The 19,498-nt window shown below is 43.2% G+C and overlaps 1 protein-coding gene across 1 annotated transcript in view; it reads right to left on the minus strand.

Annotated features, from left to right (window-relative positions):
• FARP2 (FERM, ARH/RhoGEF and pleckstrin domain protein 2) overlaps window positions 1–19,498 on the minus strand; it is a 150,537-nt gene continuing 131,039 nt past the window's right edge. Inside the window, exons 16-28 of the mRNA XM_068280617.1 lie at window positions 19,040–19,182; window positions 16,108–16,183; window positions 13,023–13,260; window positions 11,850–11,980; window positions 11,703–11,771; window positions 10,558–10,647; window positions 9,636–9,656; window positions 9,438–9,514; window positions 7,613–7,707; window positions 6,248–6,357; window positions 3,866–3,973; window positions 2,751–2,902; window positions 1–582 (exon numbers count right to left, since the gene is read on the minus strand). Of these exons, the coding sequence (XP_068136718.1) occupies window positions 501–582; window positions 2,751–2,902; window positions 3,866–3,973; window positions 6,248–6,357; window positions 7,613–7,707; window positions 9,438–9,514; window positions 9,636–9,656; window positions 10,558–10,647; window positions 11,703–11,771; window positions 11,850–11,980; window positions 13,023–13,260; window positions 16,108–16,183; window positions 19,040–19,182 (1,392 nt within the window). The 3' untranslated portion in view covers window positions 1–500. The remainder of the gene's footprint in view (window positions 583–2,750; window positions 2,903–3,865; window positions 3,974–6,247; window positions 6,358–7,612; window positions 7,708–9,437; window positions 9,515–9,635; window positions 9,657–10,557; window positions 10,648–11,702; window positions 11,772–11,849; window positions 11,981–13,022; window positions 13,261–16,107; window positions 16,184–19,039; window positions 19,183–19,498) is intronic.

Consider the following 19,498-nt stretch of genomic DNA (forward strand, 5'->3'; position numbering starts at 1 on the left):
AGTTTTATTACAAACATCTGAAGTCCAACATTTTGTGTATGTTTCTAGTTATTTTCTGCATTGGAAGAGTTGCAAATTCTAGATGTCTGTTGTAATTTGACTTCACTTGAGGGCTTATTCACAGTGGAGTGTTGCGTTGTAATGCAACGTTAAAGTCACAACGCAGCATTACAATGCAAAAAAAAAAACGCTGTGTTACCGTCGCATACAGTAGGTACTGTAAACCATACAGGCAATGAAAAGTATGCTTTCCTGTACCTGGTAATAACGCTACACGTCACACTATGAACATCTGCGTTATAACAGTTTATAACTCAGCTCTGCAACATCCCACTGTGAATGTAGTCTGCAATACCACAGAAAGATACTGCTTCGCACACAGAAAATGAGCGATGCTTCTTGTTGGCCATATTCCTGGCAATGGCACATGTATGTCTCTTTCCATACATCCTCCACAAAGTGCCTGGCTGCACCTATAACATTTCACAGCATCACAGAGGTCAATCAACCATGCTCCAATCTTCACCCAAGTGTCCGATCTTCCCTGGAGAACTCACGCCACGTCTGATCACCTCCATCCACCTGCGCCAAGAAGCACACAAGAAGAGGTCTATGGTTGCTGGAACATTCTGCTTCCCCACACAACTCTGTATAGAAATGCCATATCTATATATGTAAACCTGCAGCAAGAGGAGAAGAAAGAGCCGCTCAATCCCCCCTTTCCATAGGTGATGGACGTAGGAGGATGCCACCATTAATAGGGTATAGAGTTAAAAAGGATGAGTCTGCAGTCCACCTCAGGTGCTTTATGAAAGCACGGATGCTTTATCTTTAATAGAGTGGGCCCTTGAAAAAAAAAATCCTAAAGAGACGTTAAAAAAAAAAAAAAAAAAAGTTAGGCAAGTATCTATAAAGATGGAATACTGGATCCCATAGAGCCTTCCCAGTCCTCTCTCTGCATCCTCACCGATGAATTTATTCATCCAGCTCAGTTAACTTTGGGACTTGTCATGCAGGCTTTGGAAGCACTCGCATCTCAGAATACTTCCAAAGACAAGCAGATCCATTCTGGACTCAAACATGCACAATATGGATGTGCCCTTCTTCAGACAAAAGTGCTCATAGACAAGTGCTTCCAAAGCTTGCTGAGGAGTCCCAAAGACGCAAATTTTAACTGGAGACAGCAGTGGAACGAGAGGACCAGGAAGGCTCTATGGGATTCAGAGCCTTCTCTCTTCTTAGGTATGTATCTAGGACCTTTTTTCCCCTATTGCTTTAAGTTTGCTTTAAAGGGAATGTCTGAGCAAGTAAAAAAAAAAAAAAAAAAATCTACTTACCCAGGGCTTCCTCCAGCCCCACATGTCCCACGCTGCCACTCCATTCTCAGCCGCCGGCTCGGGGTCCCTGCCGATACAGAGGCCGACCTTGGAAAGGTCGTCCTCTACTGCTCCAGAGCAGGACAACTTCTGCACCGGCTGGGACCCTGTGTTGGAGGCTGAGAGTGGAGCTGCGGCGTGAGACATGTCTGCTGCAAGGGGCTGAAGGAAGCCCCAGGTAAGTAGATATTTTTTTATTTGCTTGGATATTCCCTTTAAGCGAGGCTGACTGCAGACTCATCCCCTCTACCCATATACATATACTTATTACATTAACTACTGCTGAGTGTTGACAGTGACAGACTGCTCTTTTACTCTATAATTATTACATGTGTAGTATTAAGAATACAACATTCTGAGCCCCAGCAGGAGCTACAGCCTCATTTTCAAAAATGTAACTTTAACAGCCATATTTGGTAATTGAGGAGACCAACTGATCTCTCGTGAACAGGAGACTAAAATGAGCAGCCATTCCAGAGGAATTACCCATAGTAAAGTCAGTCAACATAACCCAGGGATCCCTACACAAAATACAGAGCTGCTAGGAGAGCAGGAGGATTTTTTTTACTCTACACACAGCTATCACCTGACATCACAAACCTACTCCTGCTCCCTCTTGTGGAGAAGTTGGGCAGGGTCAGCTTTGTGTTCAGAGGAAAACTCTAATGCTGGGTACACACAGATTTTCTGTCAGATCGATTATTTCCAACGTGTTCGATTTGCTTTCCGATCAATTTCTGAGCATTTTCCGATCGATTTCCGTTCACTTTAATAAGGAAGTCAATTAGAAAATGCTTGCAAATCGATCGGAAAGCAAATCGAACATGTTGGAAATAATCTGACAGTAAATCGGCCAGAAAATCTCAGTGTGTACCCAGCATTAGTGGTGTCCCCCTCCTAGCCGCTCTCTGACCTTCCTCATGTAGGCAATGATGGGATAACGGGAAGAGTTTGGACAGCTTGTACAATGCTGTTCAGTTCAGGCAAACAGTGTCTGACATTAGGACAAGAGGAGAGCATTCAGTACCCAGCAAGGTAATTCAAAAAATGCATCATCAGAAATGTAAAATCATTTTTCCTTAAGACACCTGAAGTAGTGGAAAGCCTCTAGATGGTCCTAGGTCTTCCCAGATGCTCCTTCACCCCACCATTCTAATGCAGGGTCCCTCTATACCAATTTGAACAAAACTTGGAGCGAACTTAAAATAGTTTTGAATATCCTAACCTGATAAGAGCATCCTAGCCTTGCTGTGCTATAGTCACTTTTTAACCTGCAATCAGTTTCCTACGAGTTTCTGCATTACTCATATTGCTGTTGCACTTTACACTGCCATAGCCAATAAGCCCAGCAGAATTTGCCATTACAATACAGACCTCCTCCAGGAGTACTCGCTGTCTGCTCTGAAGAAGTACACATGGGATTTGAAGTGCAGTTTGAAGACATGGCGACAGTTGACAGGGTCTGAATTTGATGGAACACTGACTGTGTATCCTAGAAGCGGCAGAGAGGCAAGTGGGGCATCTTCCTGTGGACAAAAAGACATTCATTAGCCACAAAAAAAAGTGCTTAAAGTGTAACTGTCGGGAATAAAATCAAAAATCAATTATTTATTTTTATCTGGTAAACAAGTAATACGAATGCTAAACAGGCAACCCAAAAGTTAAAAATCACTATTACTTTTCTTGTTGATAAACAATCATTCCCCAGTTTACCTGACTCTTATTTTGTATATTGCCACACAAAGGAAGTTGCAGGGCATGCTGGGTTGTCCTTTTACTTCTCTACTTTCCCCTTAACTAATGCAGCCTGATTGGCTGAAGCCTCTTTCATTGTTTTCCCCTCCCACACCTCTGTTCCTCTCTGATTGGCCATTATTTCTCATGCTGAGACAATGCACTTTCTATTGCAGAACTGGGTGGGAGTGCCTGAAGACTGGGAGGAGGGCGGGCAATGCATACACAAGAGGGGAGTAAGGGTGAAAATTCCATCAGTATTGGCTACAAGATATACACAGTTAAAATGTAAAAATTTTTTACTATAGAAAAATCACTAAAATCACAATGTGGACAGTATATATGTATATACAGTATACATATGTTATGTAAGTAGAGCAAGTATGTATCTACTTATATATGTGTTTTTTTTCTGAGATAGTATGGCTGACAGCTCCTCTTTAAAAATGTCATTCTAACCAACATACAATGTAAGCCTACGCCATAAAACGAGAGACACAATGACTGGCAGTACACACAGATTCCCATGTGTAAACACACAATACACTGATTTCCATACACTGATGTATCTTACAAGATTACAGAAAATTATTTTCATCCTCATAGCTGTCCTTCACACTGGAAAAGTATGCACATTTTATTCACCCAAGTCTTAGTCTGTACAAATCATTTTGTGAGCAGCAATAGTAATTTTGGGGTGTAGAAAGGATCATACACTCTTCATTAGATAGTATTTTGCTTTTTAAAAACTTTACCTGATGTGTCTTATAAAAGAAAAGGCAGAAATTGGTGAAGATCACCCACAACCGCTGCCAGCCATTGCTGTTCTTAAACTTGCGCAGCAAATATCCAGAGAGCTGGTTCTAGAAGAAGAGTCACATAGTTATTTGGGATGGAAAAAAAAGACATACATGTATCGAGTTCAACCAGAAAACAAGGTACAATACTAGCCTGCACCGTCACTGTTTATCCAGAGGAAGGAGAAAACCCCTCCCTTCCCAACTCCTAATGGCAATCAGATAAAATGCCTGGATCAACACCGCTGGGAATGACCTAGTAATTATAACCATGGGTGTCTTTCATTGCAAGGAAAAGCATCTTCTAGCCCAATATACACGATACGATTCGATTACGATTCTATTTACGATCCGATTAAATCCGACATGTCCGATCGGGATTCGATTCGATTTGCCATTGTTTTGCAATGGCAAATCGAATTGAATCGCATCGAATCCCGATCGGACATGTCGGATTTAATCGGATCGTAAATAGAATCTTAATCGAATCGTACAAAGAATCGTATCGTGTAGATTGGGCTTAAGCCCCTTAAAAACAGATATAAAATTTGCTACTTCCTCTGGTAATCCATTCCGCATTTTAATCTGTAAAGAACTCTTGCTGTAAATAACTTTCTCAAAAAATGCCTAAAACTTTTTTCCTCCATGCGCAGATCATGTCCCCTAGTCCTTTGCACAAGTCTAGGGACAAAAAAACTCATCTGCCAAGTTTTTATATTGCCCCCTGATGTATTTGTACATATTAGATTTTTCAGGTGTAAAGATAATTAGTGACATGGTAATAATGCAATATTGCATGCAAATAATTCTAATTACATGTAGTTTGGAAGTGAACCAACCAAATGTATTTCCTGTTATTTTTGATTGCTGCTTGCAAAAGTGGTGCATTCAAAGTTTATGAAAGTAAAAAGTGCATGATTATATATTGTTTTTCAATAAATACTTCATGAAACTACTTTTTAAACCACCAAGCAACCGTGACTATTACTGTATGATGTGTTTATTGTGCTAGTAGTAATGCATTTTAAGCATCATACCTAGCACACTTTCCCTTGGACCTTAAAGAGAACCAGAGTTGTGTTTGCAGAATGTGATCTGAATACAGAGGCTGGATCTGCCTATACAGCCCAGCCTCTGTTGCTATCCCAAACCCCCCTAAGGTCCCCCTGCACTCTGCAATCCCTCATAAATCACAGCCGTGCTGTGCGGCTGTGTGTACATCTGTAGTGTCAGTCTCCGCTGCTCCCCCGCCTCCTGCAGAGCTCCAGTCCCTGCCCCCGTCCCTTCCCTCCAACCAGCAGGGAGGGAAGGGATGCAGGCGGGGACTGGAGTTCTGCAGGAGGCGGGGAGAGCAGCAGACTGACACTATAGAGATAAACACAGCCAGCTCTGACAGGCTGTTTGTCAGCAGCGTGGCTGTGATTTATGAGGGATTGCAGAGGGACCTTAGAGGGGTTTGGGATAGCAACAGAGGCTGGGCTGTATAGGCAGATCCAGCCTCTGTATGCAGATAATATTCTTCAAACCCACCTCGGGTTCTCTTTAAAGTGTACCTGAGGCAACATAAAAAAAAATGTTTTAGCGATTTCACACCCTGGGTACGTTTGCACGATTGTCTCGCTGTGGGCAGCGATCACAACCATCACAGCGGATCAGATATTTAAGATCTTTGATGACTCCCATGCAAAGTACCGCAATAGTTTCAACTTTCTTTGCGCCCGTCATGTGCCGTTGCGTGTCCTGCGGTAGAGGATGGATTGGGGAACGCTCGTTCCTCAGGTCATGTTGCCGGTCCATCTTTTGGTTGATATTCAGCCTTTGGTATCTGTTTTTGTCTTGTTTAGTGCTGCCTCAGGTTTACTTTCATCCCCGTTGGATACATAAATCCTGCAAACAAGCGGTTCTATCACGGCCTTATTTCTGGTTGTAAAAGGATGCAATAAACCAGGGGCATAACTAGAAATCACTGGGACCCCCTGCAAAACTTTGTATGCCCCACCCCAGCTGTTGTTGCTAAAGGGGGGAGTGCTGATGGTAGCCTGAAGTGATGGGGGGGCGGAGTCGGGCCCCCCACCCCACTGCTGCTTGTGCCTGCTGCTCCCCCCCCCCCCCCCCCCCCCCCCGAGGCTTCTCCCCCTAAGACAGCATCCCTTGCAGGAGCTATTTTTACGCCCCTGCAATAAACAGTTTTATGGTGTGTAAAATTAATTGATAATATGTATTGTATGTAACTACAGGGGTATTTTCTATTTGCAATAAACCAGGAGAAAGGTCACAAGAGGTCACAGATGGGAATGGCACACTGTACTGTACATCCAGTCATCTCTAGCTATAGGTTACCTCCATCATGGTGATGTGATCAGTAAGTGAAACACTCTGGTTCCGGTACCAACACACATGGCTGAGAGTGTTGGGTCTGTGGTTTTGGCCTGGAGTCTGGATAAACGGTTCTGTGGGGTAACAACAATACCAAGAATACAAGATTAATTAAACAGTGCTACAGGCAGGTAGATAAATGTGTAGTTTACCCCCAGAGCCATTGGGTGGTTTATCGTGTATGAGGCCTGTTTCTATTGAGATCAGGACTTGATCCCTCGAGTGACAGTTTGGGGCTGAATTCTGTACAGACGCATCACTGGACTGCAGGTTAGCGACATGCTCTGTAGTTTTGGAGGAGGCCCGGTGGAGCACAACGGAGCAGGCAAGGTGAGTAAGAAAACAATATCCTCAGCCTGCACTTGGCCAAGACGACCACCAGGCTGATCACTCATTGACACTTCCGGAGGGATTGGGGGCTGTTGTAGACATACTAGATTCTCAGAAGAGATGGTCCTGCCTTAGCGAGAATCATCTAGTGAACAGGTGTCATACACAAGGCCCATGAGCCAAATGTGACCTTCCTTGCCATTTTATGTGGCCCTCAAGAGCTTCAAAATGTACATCACTGTAAGCAGTAAAAGAGCAACAGTACACTGCCTTCCCATCCAGATGATTAGTGTGTCTGGTTAAAACATGGTCACTGTGAGCCTGGGTGCAGCAACATACCACGGGCCACCCCACTCCTGCAAAATTAGTATGTTGCTCCCTCTTCGGATCCAAATGCCCCACCGTGTGGCTAATAGAACACACACACACCTTTCCCCCGGAACCCCCTCCCAACACTGCAGAGTAGCGGAGCAGTGTAATTTTTACCTGCTTCCGCGCTGTCTCTTGTCTCTTCCATTCTTCCTGGCAGCTGCATGCTCTATGCTTTCATACCTCCAGCTCCTAATCACATGACATTACTTCAAATCCAGAAGTATACCACATAGAGCATGTGTGTCAGAAAGATTAGGAGGCCTGATGCAGCCCTGGAACAGATAAATATTAAACTGCTCCACTGCGCTACTCTGCAGAAGGGGGAGGGGCGAGGGATCCAGGACCAGCCCCCCACCCCCACATTATTTAGCCCGCGACAGACTAGGTTTTAGATTTTGGCTCCTTATGTGATTGAATCTGACACACCTGATCTAGTGCATGTACAGGGCTTAGGTATAACCAAAGTGCAAGAAAGAAATTGCTATACAACTTTACACAATGTTACACAGAAAAATAATCACTAGCTGCCTAGAGTGTATATTAATGCAGACGATGGTGTAAACAGATATATGCAGGTACCCAATGAAAGAGAGGAAACACACAGTAGAGGATGACAGTAATACTCACGCTGCAGAGATAGGGCAGATAATTCACTGTATCTTGGAGCACGACTGATTGCTGCATTCAGATCATCCAACCATCGTCTCATGTCTACCTGAGAGCTAAAAGCCACACAACCGTTATGGAGATGTAAGAATGTGCTCAGAGAGGGTAGACATCAATGTTAGCCTGATAACTGTGTATTCATTGAAACATGTCACTAATAGATTCATGTAGCCCCATATACATTATGTGTTCTCCATGTACTGCCATGCCTACTATTCCCAATAAGAAGTTATCAAAGTGCTGTAATATGTACGAACAGAGGCGCCAAGCAGAGTAAAACAATGTTCTAAAAATGATAAAAAGAGGGAAGTCGAGGTGGACTTACCTCCCTCTGGTAGTGGACATATACTCAAATGCAGAGTAAAAATATATATACAATTTATTCACAACTCCATAAAATCGCAACGCGTTTCGCGGTCAACAGTCCCGCTTCATCAGGCAGTATAGGAGCATAAAAAACTGGTTCAGGTCCATAAAGCGCTCACACGCTTTATGGACCTGAACCAGTTTTTTATGCTCCTATACTGCCTGATGAAGGGGGACTGTTGACCGCGAAACGTGTTGCGATTTTATGGAGTTGTGAATAAATTGTATATATATTTTTACTCTGCATTTGAGTATATGTCCACTACCAGAGGGAGGTAAGTCCACCTCGACTTCCCTCTTTTTATCATTTTTAGAACATTGTTTTACTCTGCTTGGCGCCTCTGTTCGTACATATTACAGCACTATTAAGTCCACCCCTGGTGGAGGGGTTCTTTCCCCACTTTCCTATCTACAGAGAGCGACTTTTATACCTGAGTGGGGTCAGGTACTAATACTCCCCACCTGCCTGTCAAGTGGTTGCCTGATGGTAACCCACCTTTGTGAGTATAAGAACCTTTGACATTATTTTATATATTGAGCTTACCAGACAATATTGCACTATTGGGCTCTCGGTGTCCTCTGTTTTGTTTTTACAAGAAGTTATCAAACACTAGCTGAAGGTCAGCAGTAGATGGGTGTTGCAACAGGACAACAACCCAAAGCAAAAAAGTAACACAACAACAGAATGGCTTAAACAGAAGAAAATCCGCCTTCTGGAGTGGCCCAGTCAGTCCTGACCTCAACCCGATTGAGATGCTGTGCCATGACCTCAAGAAAGTGATTTCCACCTGATATCCCAAGAATATTGCTGAACTGAAACAGTTCTGTAAAGAGGAATGGTCAAGAATTACTCCTGACCATTGTGCACGTCTGATCTGCAACTACAGGAAACGTTTGTGGAAGTTATTGCTGCCAAAGGAGGTTCAACCAGTTATTAAATCCAGGGGATCATATACTTTTTCCACCTGCACTGTGAATGTTTACATGATGTGTTCAATAAAAACATGGAAAACATGGAAACATTTAATTATTTGTGTGGTATTAGCTTAAGCAGACTGTGATTGTCTATTGTTGTGACTTAGATAAAGATCAGACCACATTTTATGACCAATTTGTGCGGAAATCCATATAATGGATTCAGCGTTGCGTAATATGTTGGCGCTTTATAAATACAATAAATAATGCCAAATGGTTCACATACTTTTTCTTGCTACTGTATATATTAAGGTTGGAAAGAGGCAACATTGTTTTAAATATAAGTAAAGAAAACACTGACAGAAATACAACATACAGTACAAAACTTTGCATAGGGTTTCATCCTTCCAAGTGGCCAATCAAATGGTACTGGGGGTGTACAAAGAAATGGAGGATCATGAATGTTCTATGAACACATAAGTAGGCCCTGCAGCAACAGGCTCACCTGGCAGCAACTCCTATGGTGGTCTGTGCAGAGTAGATGGTGAAGCAGTGAGGGACAGAACTGAGGATTTCCTCAGCCTGAGGCAGCAGGAAACAAAAATGGAATCCAACATGTGACAACAAAAACGTACAAAACTAAGTGTATATTATAATAAAAGAAAATCTAAGACCACAGTTGCCCCTGTGTGTCAGTACTCACTGGTGGGTCCAGCACCATCAGCTGACAGTTACAAGTGGAGAGGAAATGGAGAAGCAATGGCATGCATGCAGGGGGGGGAAAAAAGAATGATTGAGACGCAAGAACTGAAGCATGATATAAATTTCAGTGAGGCTTAGTTCACAATACTCAGAGTTTCCCACTTTAATAGTGGATCCAATGTATGGGCCGTGGCAAAGGCTCTGGAGGCACTAGCCTCTGGGCACCCCTGTGCCCAGCTATATGCAGAGCGAGCTGTAATAGTTACCTGCCTCGGTGCCACCATGATCAGTCATCACCCTGTCACACAGTCCTCCTGTTTCCTCTCTGAGGCCCTCTAGTGGCACCTCTCATTACTGCACTACTGGAAGAGTCCAAGAGGAGATGGAGGGATTGATTGACATGGTGTAGAGGGAGCCCGGCGCACTTTTGAATCTGAACCTCAAGTGCTGGAGGATCTTGTCCCAGCCCTTGTCTACTGTGTGCGTCAATGTAATCGTGGTATCCTTTGTAATAGACATATAGATACTATGCTATATATGACATGTCCATGTTCCGTGTTGTGTCAGAAAAAGACATGCAAGAGCGGACCTTGTGTCCCACTACCTCAACTGAGACAACGGACACATTTGAACAGGTCCTATCAATAACATATGATCCATTGACATGTCCGTTTTTTTTTACGGGTCACCTTTGTGAAAAACTGTCTGATATTGGGCCTGGTGTGAACCTACTCCGAGGGGTTAAGTTATTTTGAACAGGATGTTATATTAGCTTACTTCACAAATACACAATATGGGAAACAATGTGGTGAAAGCTAATAGACTGAACATTTTTGAACTGTGGGAAGAAGCCCAGGGTGACAGCACTGGAAAGCTGGTAGGTGAACCATTCACCATGATGATCCACAAACATGGATACTCACCAGCATCCCATGAAGAGGAAGGCGCCCATGGACCCGAAACTGGTTTGTGCAGCTCAGCCCTTTCCGGGTGTATATCAGCATATCTGAGAACTAGAGAATACGTGAGCAGCTTGTTGCACAATACACCTCTCTCAATTATTATGTTTATTGATCATAAAGAACGACAGCTAGCCCACCCCTTCTTTCATAATCTCCATCCCACCTAGTGACCATCTTGGTACCACATTCTCTGCTCCTGATATACTCCAGCTTCTGTTTAGCATCACCAGGATGTGGTCAATGACCAAGTGATTGGTTTGTTTATGTCAGGAAGTTAATATATACAGAGTGTGGTCATCCATAATGAATCCCAACTTCAAGGGGGGGGGAAGAACAATGTTTGAATATATCCCTTGTCCAATTGTTTATTCCTGTTCCCAGGATCACCAGGGCTCATATTCCAGTCATGGGGACAGTGAGTGAGGATTTTTTATTTTTTTTTAGAATAGTGTCTAAAACTGTGCTATATGAACTGAAGCGTTCGTAATCAGCTGTCACTTATACTGTGTGTCCAAATACAAAATGACAGTAAAATTAGATGAGCTACTGTGCTTTCCTGTTAGTCAATGATGCCATCAATTACTTTCAAGAACCAATATGGAGGCTTGAATGGCCAAAGGAGAGGGACTTTCTCCTGACACTCTTTGCTGCAGCTGTACAGCAGCAGTTATTACTCTATGCAGTTTTTATCAAAAGTAACCTTGATAACGTACATTTATCATCTTTTTTTTTTAATATATATATATGGCTAAAATGGTGGACATGAAAAATCTTTTATTTGTGCCATGCACAACCTTCTACTCCTCAGAGGAGAGGCTATCAGAGGAAGCGAGGTCAACTCCCTCTTGCACACACCCGTAGACTTCAAAACACACCCAAGGCTTGGTTCTAAGAGGGAGTTAATTAAAAGGAACTCTCTCTGACATCACCTTCCTTTGTCCTGCGTGTCTCTACAGAACAATTTCCTCCTTTTAGAGGACTACAAGATTACCCAACTTTACCTTAGGGTTTCTCTTTTGTGTTGCTTGTGGACTTTCTGGTAGGTTGAAATTCACATTCTTCTAGCAACTATAAAACATCGTAGAGTGTTTTCAGAACATACTTACAAGGTAAAACATGCGCGGCTGCAGGCCGATCTTGGTCAGTTTGTACAGACAGCCCTCTCTAATAAATTCCTGCAGAGATGATAAACATTGTGGCCACAGGTGACAAAACAGAACATATTAGCATGATGAGGATAGTGACATACTCACCCTTCCTGGAGAAGACAGGTGTTCTCCTCCCAGGAGGTCTCTCTCCAGCTGGTCAAGTCTCTGCAGGTTCTGCAGGTGCAGCAAGCGGTGCCGGAGGCGAGAACTCACAGAACTGGCCTCTCCTAAGGGCCCTGGAAGAAGCAGTAAATCTGAGGATCAGAAGTACATCCTATGGCCCCACAGACATACACTTCAATGCAAACAACTGCTGCCACCAAAGACATGTAGCTGGGTGTAGTCATCTGCTTCCCCCATAGACATGCACTGTGGTGTGGACAATTGCTTTGAGAGGCGCTGAGCGTGATCTAGAGACAACACTGTTGTGTACGCCTTATCGTTATTGCCAGGAAAAGCAGGATTGTACCGGCGAAACACGTTGCTTTTGTCTATTTGGAGTATATGAATAAATGTTTCTGTTTTGAATAAACGACAGTTTCATGTCTGCTTCGGGGAGGTAAGTCCACCACTTCCTCCTTTGAGATTTTTAAAGTTTTTAGTACATTTTATCCTGTTGGCGCCTCTGTTCTCCTTTAAATTACCTGTGTCCACCCCTGGTGGAGGGGTTTTTATCCCCTTTCTTCTTCCGATCTACAGAGAGCGACATCTTAATCCTGAGTGAGGACAGGTCTAATCTCCTCACCTGCCTGTATAGTGGTTGCCTTATGGTGACCCAGTTTTGTGAGTATAATAATTACTTACTTTAATATACCTCATTTATTTTGCATACTACACCATATTGGGCTCTCTGTTTCCTTTTCTTTTGTAAAATATGGCTGATTAATTATTCATGTCTATGGCTACATTTGGCTTTCCAATGTAATATCAAAGTTATGGAATTTTTTGAATACCGTACATTTGTCAGCAGTATAATATTTGGCAGAATCTCAACAACTAGCAGATGCAGGATACATCTTTAGAAGAAGTACACAGAACAATGATGTGCAATGTGCCAAAACGTAACAGACAGAGAGGAGGAAACACACCTCCTGTTATCTGTGCTAGCTGGACTGAAGTACAGTAATGATCTGTTGGGGTTAACTCCTTGAATGCCCTGAAGCCTTATTACCTATTTTTTACATTATTCTAAATGTAACTAAGTTTACTGAAATCCCATGACAGTGGATGCTCTTGGTTACCGCACTTTACACTTGACTCTGTAGAAAGAAGGCTTACTTTGGCAGTTGTTGTAATCATAGTGTGACGGAGGATAGTGCCGGCACAGGCGCTCTAGTAACTTCTCATACTGCAGGGGGCATTGCAGAGGCTTCAGCAGAAGGCAGCTGAGGGGCAGGTAACACAATCTCTGTTGTTCAAATTCTTGTAGCAGCATATCTAGTTCCGGCTTCCCCTGGGTTTTCCTCTGCATCTCCAGGAAGACCTCTTCTAGTTTATGTAAGGATGGAAGCAATGTCTGCAACAATGGCAAAGATAAAAGGAGCATGCACAGAGGGTTAATGTTCTTTTTGGCTCTGAGCAGTACTGCTTCCAGTGCGAAGGAGAAAATGCACAATGCCATAGCTTCCCTACAAAGGAAAAGTCCGCTGTATCAAAGCCAGAAAATGTCAGATACACGTGGTTTCCTATAAAGTTTAAATACGTACATATAAAATGTATATTTCCCCCACAGTAAAAAAAAATGCACTATAAATTACTTTTTCCTTTGTTGCTCTAACTTGCAGTAGGTAGTAAAAACCTGACAATTCTGCTAGGTTTTTAGACTAGCGCACCTACTCATGGGGGATTCTCAGCAATTTCTTTACTTACAAAAGCACTTACTGAATGGCAGTTGCTCAGTCCAACTGCCGAAATAGTGTGCAAATGAGTAGGGAGGTCAGCCAGCTTTGAATAGATCTTTTCCAGCATCTATGCATAGATCCTTTTCAGGTCATAAAGAATAAAGGAAATACTGGGAATTTACCATGAGAAGATGACTAGTCCAAAATCTGTCAGCATTATACTACCTACAATGACTGCATCATAGGTAAAAAGTAATCTATACTGCAATTTACTGTAGGAAAAATGTACATTTTAGATGTATGCATTTTAAATTTCACAACTCTAACAGATCAACCACAATTAAGACGCACAAAATTAGTTTGAGAGACCTGACTTTCCAGAGACTGCGGTCAGTTATGATGGGCACAGTTTACATCAGAATAATTTTTAGCTTTCAAGTGAAACAGAATAAAGTATGCAGTGTTAAACCCATAGCACGCACATACAAATGGTCTGGCTTAAAGATTTAAACCAGGGGTTCCTAAACTTTTTCGGTAAAGGGCCAGGTCAACATACTTCAGACTGCTGGGAGGTCGGAACATACATTAAATGATGTTATACAACATTACATTGAATATAGGCATTGATTCCCCCAATCATGCCTAGAAGAGAACGCCCAGCAGCACCCATTCAGTCATGCGGTGCCCGAAGAACGTCCTTGTGCACCAGGCAGTGAAGCAGACCCAGGTGACAACCTGTCGTTCAGTTGGACAGCAGTGTCACCTTATGCAGAACTGGATTGGAAGCCAGTGAATGACTGCTCGCTGGCTTCTATAGTATGTGGATGGGTTGTGCCAGCACTGCTATTCTATATGTGGACCTCCAATATTTAAAGGTGCAGTGGGCCACATCTATAAGTTATGCATTTTATGTTTGGGGGCCAGTGAAAAAGCCTCAGGGGGCCGCATTTGGCCGGCGGGCTGTAGTTTGAGGACCACTGATTTAGATTAACAACACACCTGATTTGGGAAGAATACACAATTATTACCCTCTCGGAGGAAAAATAGCAATAAAACATAACTTTTAATTCATGTTTCTAAAAGGATCAAATACAAATACTACTAATAGTGAATACGTGTAACAATTGGGTTGGTAGGTACGGGTAGTTAGTCATATCGACAAGCCTGCCAATTTCCCATTGTTGATTATTATAAACCCCACACCACAAAACTCTACATGTTTCGTTTCAATAAATTAGAAACTTCGTCAGGAGCTAACAGTGTTAAAGTGCTAAGGTGCCAAAGTGCTAAAATAATTGATTTAAACAGACTACGAAGGAGTCACTATGGTCCATGCCAAAGGACAGTGGGGGTCCTGGTAACACTACATTTTTGTTATTTTATCACAGTTCGGTTCATGCTATTGCCTCTTATACACCAGCAATGTGATTCTTGGTCCACAACCTAAAGACTCCATTGGACTTACTGGAACTAGAACTTGTGGTCAAGTAAAGAATTGTCAAGTGAAAGTTGACCATGCTTGTCAAAGCAACTCAATCTGTGGTGACTAGACGGTAGAGAAGCCATAACAAAAGCATACCGGCAATCATGACTCCCAAGGAGGCCCTTGCAGTTACACGGTAAAAGTGACATTTTTGGCATAGAGGCACTGACCAGTTACACAGCTCAGAGGAAGCCTGTATGATAAACCTGGATCACTGGATGAGGCACTTCTGAGCTTCCAGCCTCCATTTCCACAGATGCAGTACTAGGGATGTGGCAGAAGTAGAGAGGACACCTACTCAAGCTTTTCTGCAAAATGTTTTAGCTGTCAAATATACAAGTGGAAAGAGGCAGGTAGCAGTGGCGTAGCTAAGGAGCTGTGGGCCTGATGCAAGTTTTACAATGGGGCTCCCCAAGCACTCTGTACATAATTGATACGGCGCACCAAAACCTGCCAATTGCAACTACAGTGTCAGAGGTGCAAGAAGGGGATGGGGAACAGCTTGTTAATGATTGCCACTATTCAAAGTATCTATAGAAGTGATTATTATGAGCACAGGACCAATAGAGAGCTAATACTGTAGTTGAGGGGGGGCCCTTCGGGGCCCCTCTGGCCCAAGGGCCCCAAATCGGTCGCTACCTCTGCACCCCTTATTGCTATGCCCCTGCCAGATAGAGGTTATCCACAACAACATAAATGTGTTCACATTAAAACAACCCCCGGCCTCATTAGATTTGCAATTATGTTGTCAAAATGCTTTTTTACTTGCAGGTCCTCTTTTAGGAGTTTTCTATGGAGGGAGCATTGTGTAGTAGATCAATACATGTTTGGTGCTGCTTGCTATGTTGACGTGGACTAGTAGGAGGCCAGGGGCTGCTGCTGCATATTAAACTTTTTCCTGTTCTCCATCTGCCATGTATGTATGGAGTGGTTTGTGTCATCTGCGGTTGTGAATTAGCAGATGTAACAATAGGGGCAGCGATTATTCAGGTACAGAGCAACAAGAACATAGAATATGTGTACATACTCATCTTCTCACCCGTAAGGCAGTCATTTTCCGTAACATAAAATCTCCAAGTATTTGCATATCCTTAGCGTGTGCGCATCTTCCTTCCCTGCAAGCACACACAACAAAGGGACCAACCAGGAAAATAATGAAAAGTAAAATAAAGGCAACACAATCATCAATTATGCTCAGAATTAATGTATTATTATCTCTAGCTACCAACTGAAGTGACAAAAGTCTGCAACATTCAGGTGCCAATTTATAAATAATAGTGTTGGTCATGTGTAGAGCACCTAAATGAAAACTTTAGGCGCTCCAAACTCTGCACCTCGGCTACCCAGACACTGCTTTATTTGATCTGAGGAAGAGGACTGTGCTTCGCGAAACGCGTTATCGTTTTTGTGTCTGATTATTAAAATTCCTTTCCTATATTGGCGTTGCCCCTTCTTAGAGGTAAGCCATTTTATAATTATTACATCCATGGTTATTTTTTGGGGAGCCTTCTCCTTCCCAGTGATGTCTAGATGAACTCCTCGGGAAGTATGTGATCAGTTTGGTCAGGTGATAGATATGCAAGTCTATGATTTGCTAGTCATGATCATAAGCTGAAGCAGGAAGTGATCACATCAAACCAGAGGGCAGCACGGTGGCAGCACAGTGGCGTAGTCGTTCGCGCTCTCGCCTTGCAGCGCTGAGTCCCCGGTTTGAATCCCAGCCAGGTCAATATCTGCAAGGAGTTTGTATATTCTCCCCGTGTCTGTGTGGGTTTCCTCCGGGCACTCCGGTTTCCTCCCACATCCTAAAATAATATAAGTTAACTGGCTTCCCCCTAAAATTGGCCCTAGACTACAATACATAAACTACACAATATAGACATAGGACTATGGTAGGGACTAGATTCTGCGCTCCTCCGAGGGACAGTTAATAACAAGACTATATATACTCTGTACAGTGCTGCAGAAGATGTCGGCGCTATATAAATACTAAATAATAATAATAATAATCAGAGCAAATCCATCAGCTGATCAAACTGATTACATGCTTCTCCAGTTCTCCCAGACTTGACCATCACTTCGGTTCTGTGAACAGAGCTTTAATAAATAGGCAATGCTTTTAAAGTATATTTTCTTTGCTCTTCAGTATGGTTTTTGGAACACACCCTTTGTGCAATTACCAATAACTGTTTTAATAAAGAGATAAACCTGTTACTGCATTCTGCATCTTTTTACATCAGTATGTTTTTACAACTATTTATATTGGAGCTTGATAAATGCCTCTGAGAGATACCCTAAATCACACAAAAACAGTGGTAAATCATGAAATAAACAGGGATAAAATTCAATCTGTACTAGAGCACTATGCATTTAAGTGAACTCAACTTGCCTAATCTCCATGCTTCCATCCAGTGACTGACTAAGCACTACCTTGTACTCATACTGTGCTGTGTGATCTGGTTTTTCTTGTATTCCTGTATTGCTGTATGTCACCCCTAAATATTGTCTGTAACCTAAACTAATGTCCAGCTCTGCGTAATATGTTGGCGCGTTATAAATACAATAAATAAATATGTGGGATTAGTTTGCTTTGTGGACTGATAGAACACATGCATTCTATCTATCTGTTGCAACGCATCCTAGATAAGAGTTCTATCTCTGCTACTTTTATATTATCCTTTGCCTCTTGATACTTTTTTTTTAGAATCTTCTCTAAAATAAATTTAAGGTGGCCATACCCTTGTAGATGGCAACCAGATTTGACCATCAGATAGATCTCTCCCTGGCAGATCTGATCAGAGAGGGGTCCATTATTGCCCCAGTGTGTGTGTGTGTGTGTGTGTGTGTGTGTGTGTGTGTGTGTGTGTGTGTGTGTGTGTGTGTGTGTGTGTGTGTGTGTGTGTGTGTGTGTGTGTGTGTGTGTGTGTGTGTGTGTGTGTGTGTGTGTATATAAAAATAGGCTACGTGTCTCAACCTTCAAGCAAGAAGAAGAAGTAGTGTCCTGCCCCCAGGGCCGGTCCAAGCAAGAAGGGGCCGGTCCAAGCAAGAATTAGCGCCCTGCCCCCAGGGGCGGTCCTAGACTTGCCGCCGAGCTGGAGGGGTAGCGGGCAGGAAGGGGGTATTGGGCACAGCGGCGGGGAGTGGGGCCGGATCCGCCCCCCCTCACCTGGGTACCCCATCTGCGCTCCCCCTCTAGCTTAAGTTCAGCAGCCGCCGCCGCTATTAGTAAGAGGCAGTGGGCGGGTATGACTCACCTCTTCCGCGTTCCACTGCCCTCACTTCCTGCAATGCCGTCCACTTACAATACAGTGGGCGGCATTGCAGGAAGTGACGAGTGGAACGCACGCTGGAAAGCGGAAGAGGTGAGTCATCCTCGCCCGCTGACTCTTACTAATAGCGGCGGTGGCTGCTGCTGAGCTTAAGCTGGAGGGGGAGCGCAGATGAGGGACCCAGGTGAGGAAGGGTCCGACCCCCCTCCCCGCCGCTGAGCCCAATACCCCCTACCTGCCTGCTACCCTCTTATGCAGCGTAAGCTACGCAGCGGGTCCGCTAGTACATTAGTATAATATCAAGTGCTTCAGTTTCAAAGAAGTTTTATTTAGAAAAATACTTAAGTATACAGGTAATACCAAATGCACCCCTTTGGGGGAAGATCAAGTAAACAATGATCAATTTAAGGTAGACAAGTTTGTAGCTGGGTAAACAAAAAGAGAAACAAGTAAAAAATAAAGACGACGAGGATCCTAAAGTAGCAGTCAGGAGGTAGCAGTTGGTATGTAAAGAAATTTAGTGAGAACGTTGAGCACAGGAAGTAAACATAGAGAACTATTATTTATAACAAAGCTTATAGTTAGCTCAGTGATTAGCACAGGTCTGCCTAAAGTGGGAGCTTGAACGATTTGTTTCGTTCCAAAACCATACCCTATATCAAGAGCTTTACATTTGCTTTTATTATTACGATAAGTGCTCACCAAAGGTTTAGGACATCTTCCAGCTGCTGCAGAAATTCCTGGTGAAACTGCTGTATTGGTTCCATACACGAAAATAAAGGTTTCATCTGTTGTGCCAGGGTCTCCTGTAGTTCCCCATCTTTGCAGAGTGCTCTGTGGAGCCACTGCAGAAAGAATAGGCCTTTCATACATGGTACCAGAGAGAAGAATACATTATAGTGCAATGGGAAGGTCAAACTTCAAGGCTTAAAGCGGATCCGAGATGAAAAACTAACTATAACAAGTAACTGGTCTATATAGCGTATCTAAAGTTTAGATAGTTTAAACAGCAAATCTAGTTGCAAACAGCTTCAACAGTTTATGATTATTTATTCCTGTGATACAATGACAGCAGCTATGTTCTGCTTGTGATCATTACACACAGGCAAGCTACTCTGCATCTCCAGCCCTCAGCCTGTGACAAATTCAGTCCCCTCTCCT

The sequence above is a fragment of the Hyperolius riggenbachi genome, chromosome 4 (assembly GCF_040937935.1).
Source record: "Hyperolius riggenbachi isolate aHypRig1 chromosome 4, aHypRig1.pri, whole genome shotgun sequence".
NCBI lineage: Eukaryota > Metazoa > Chordata > Amphibia > Anura > Hyperoliidae > Hyperolius > Hyperolius riggenbachi.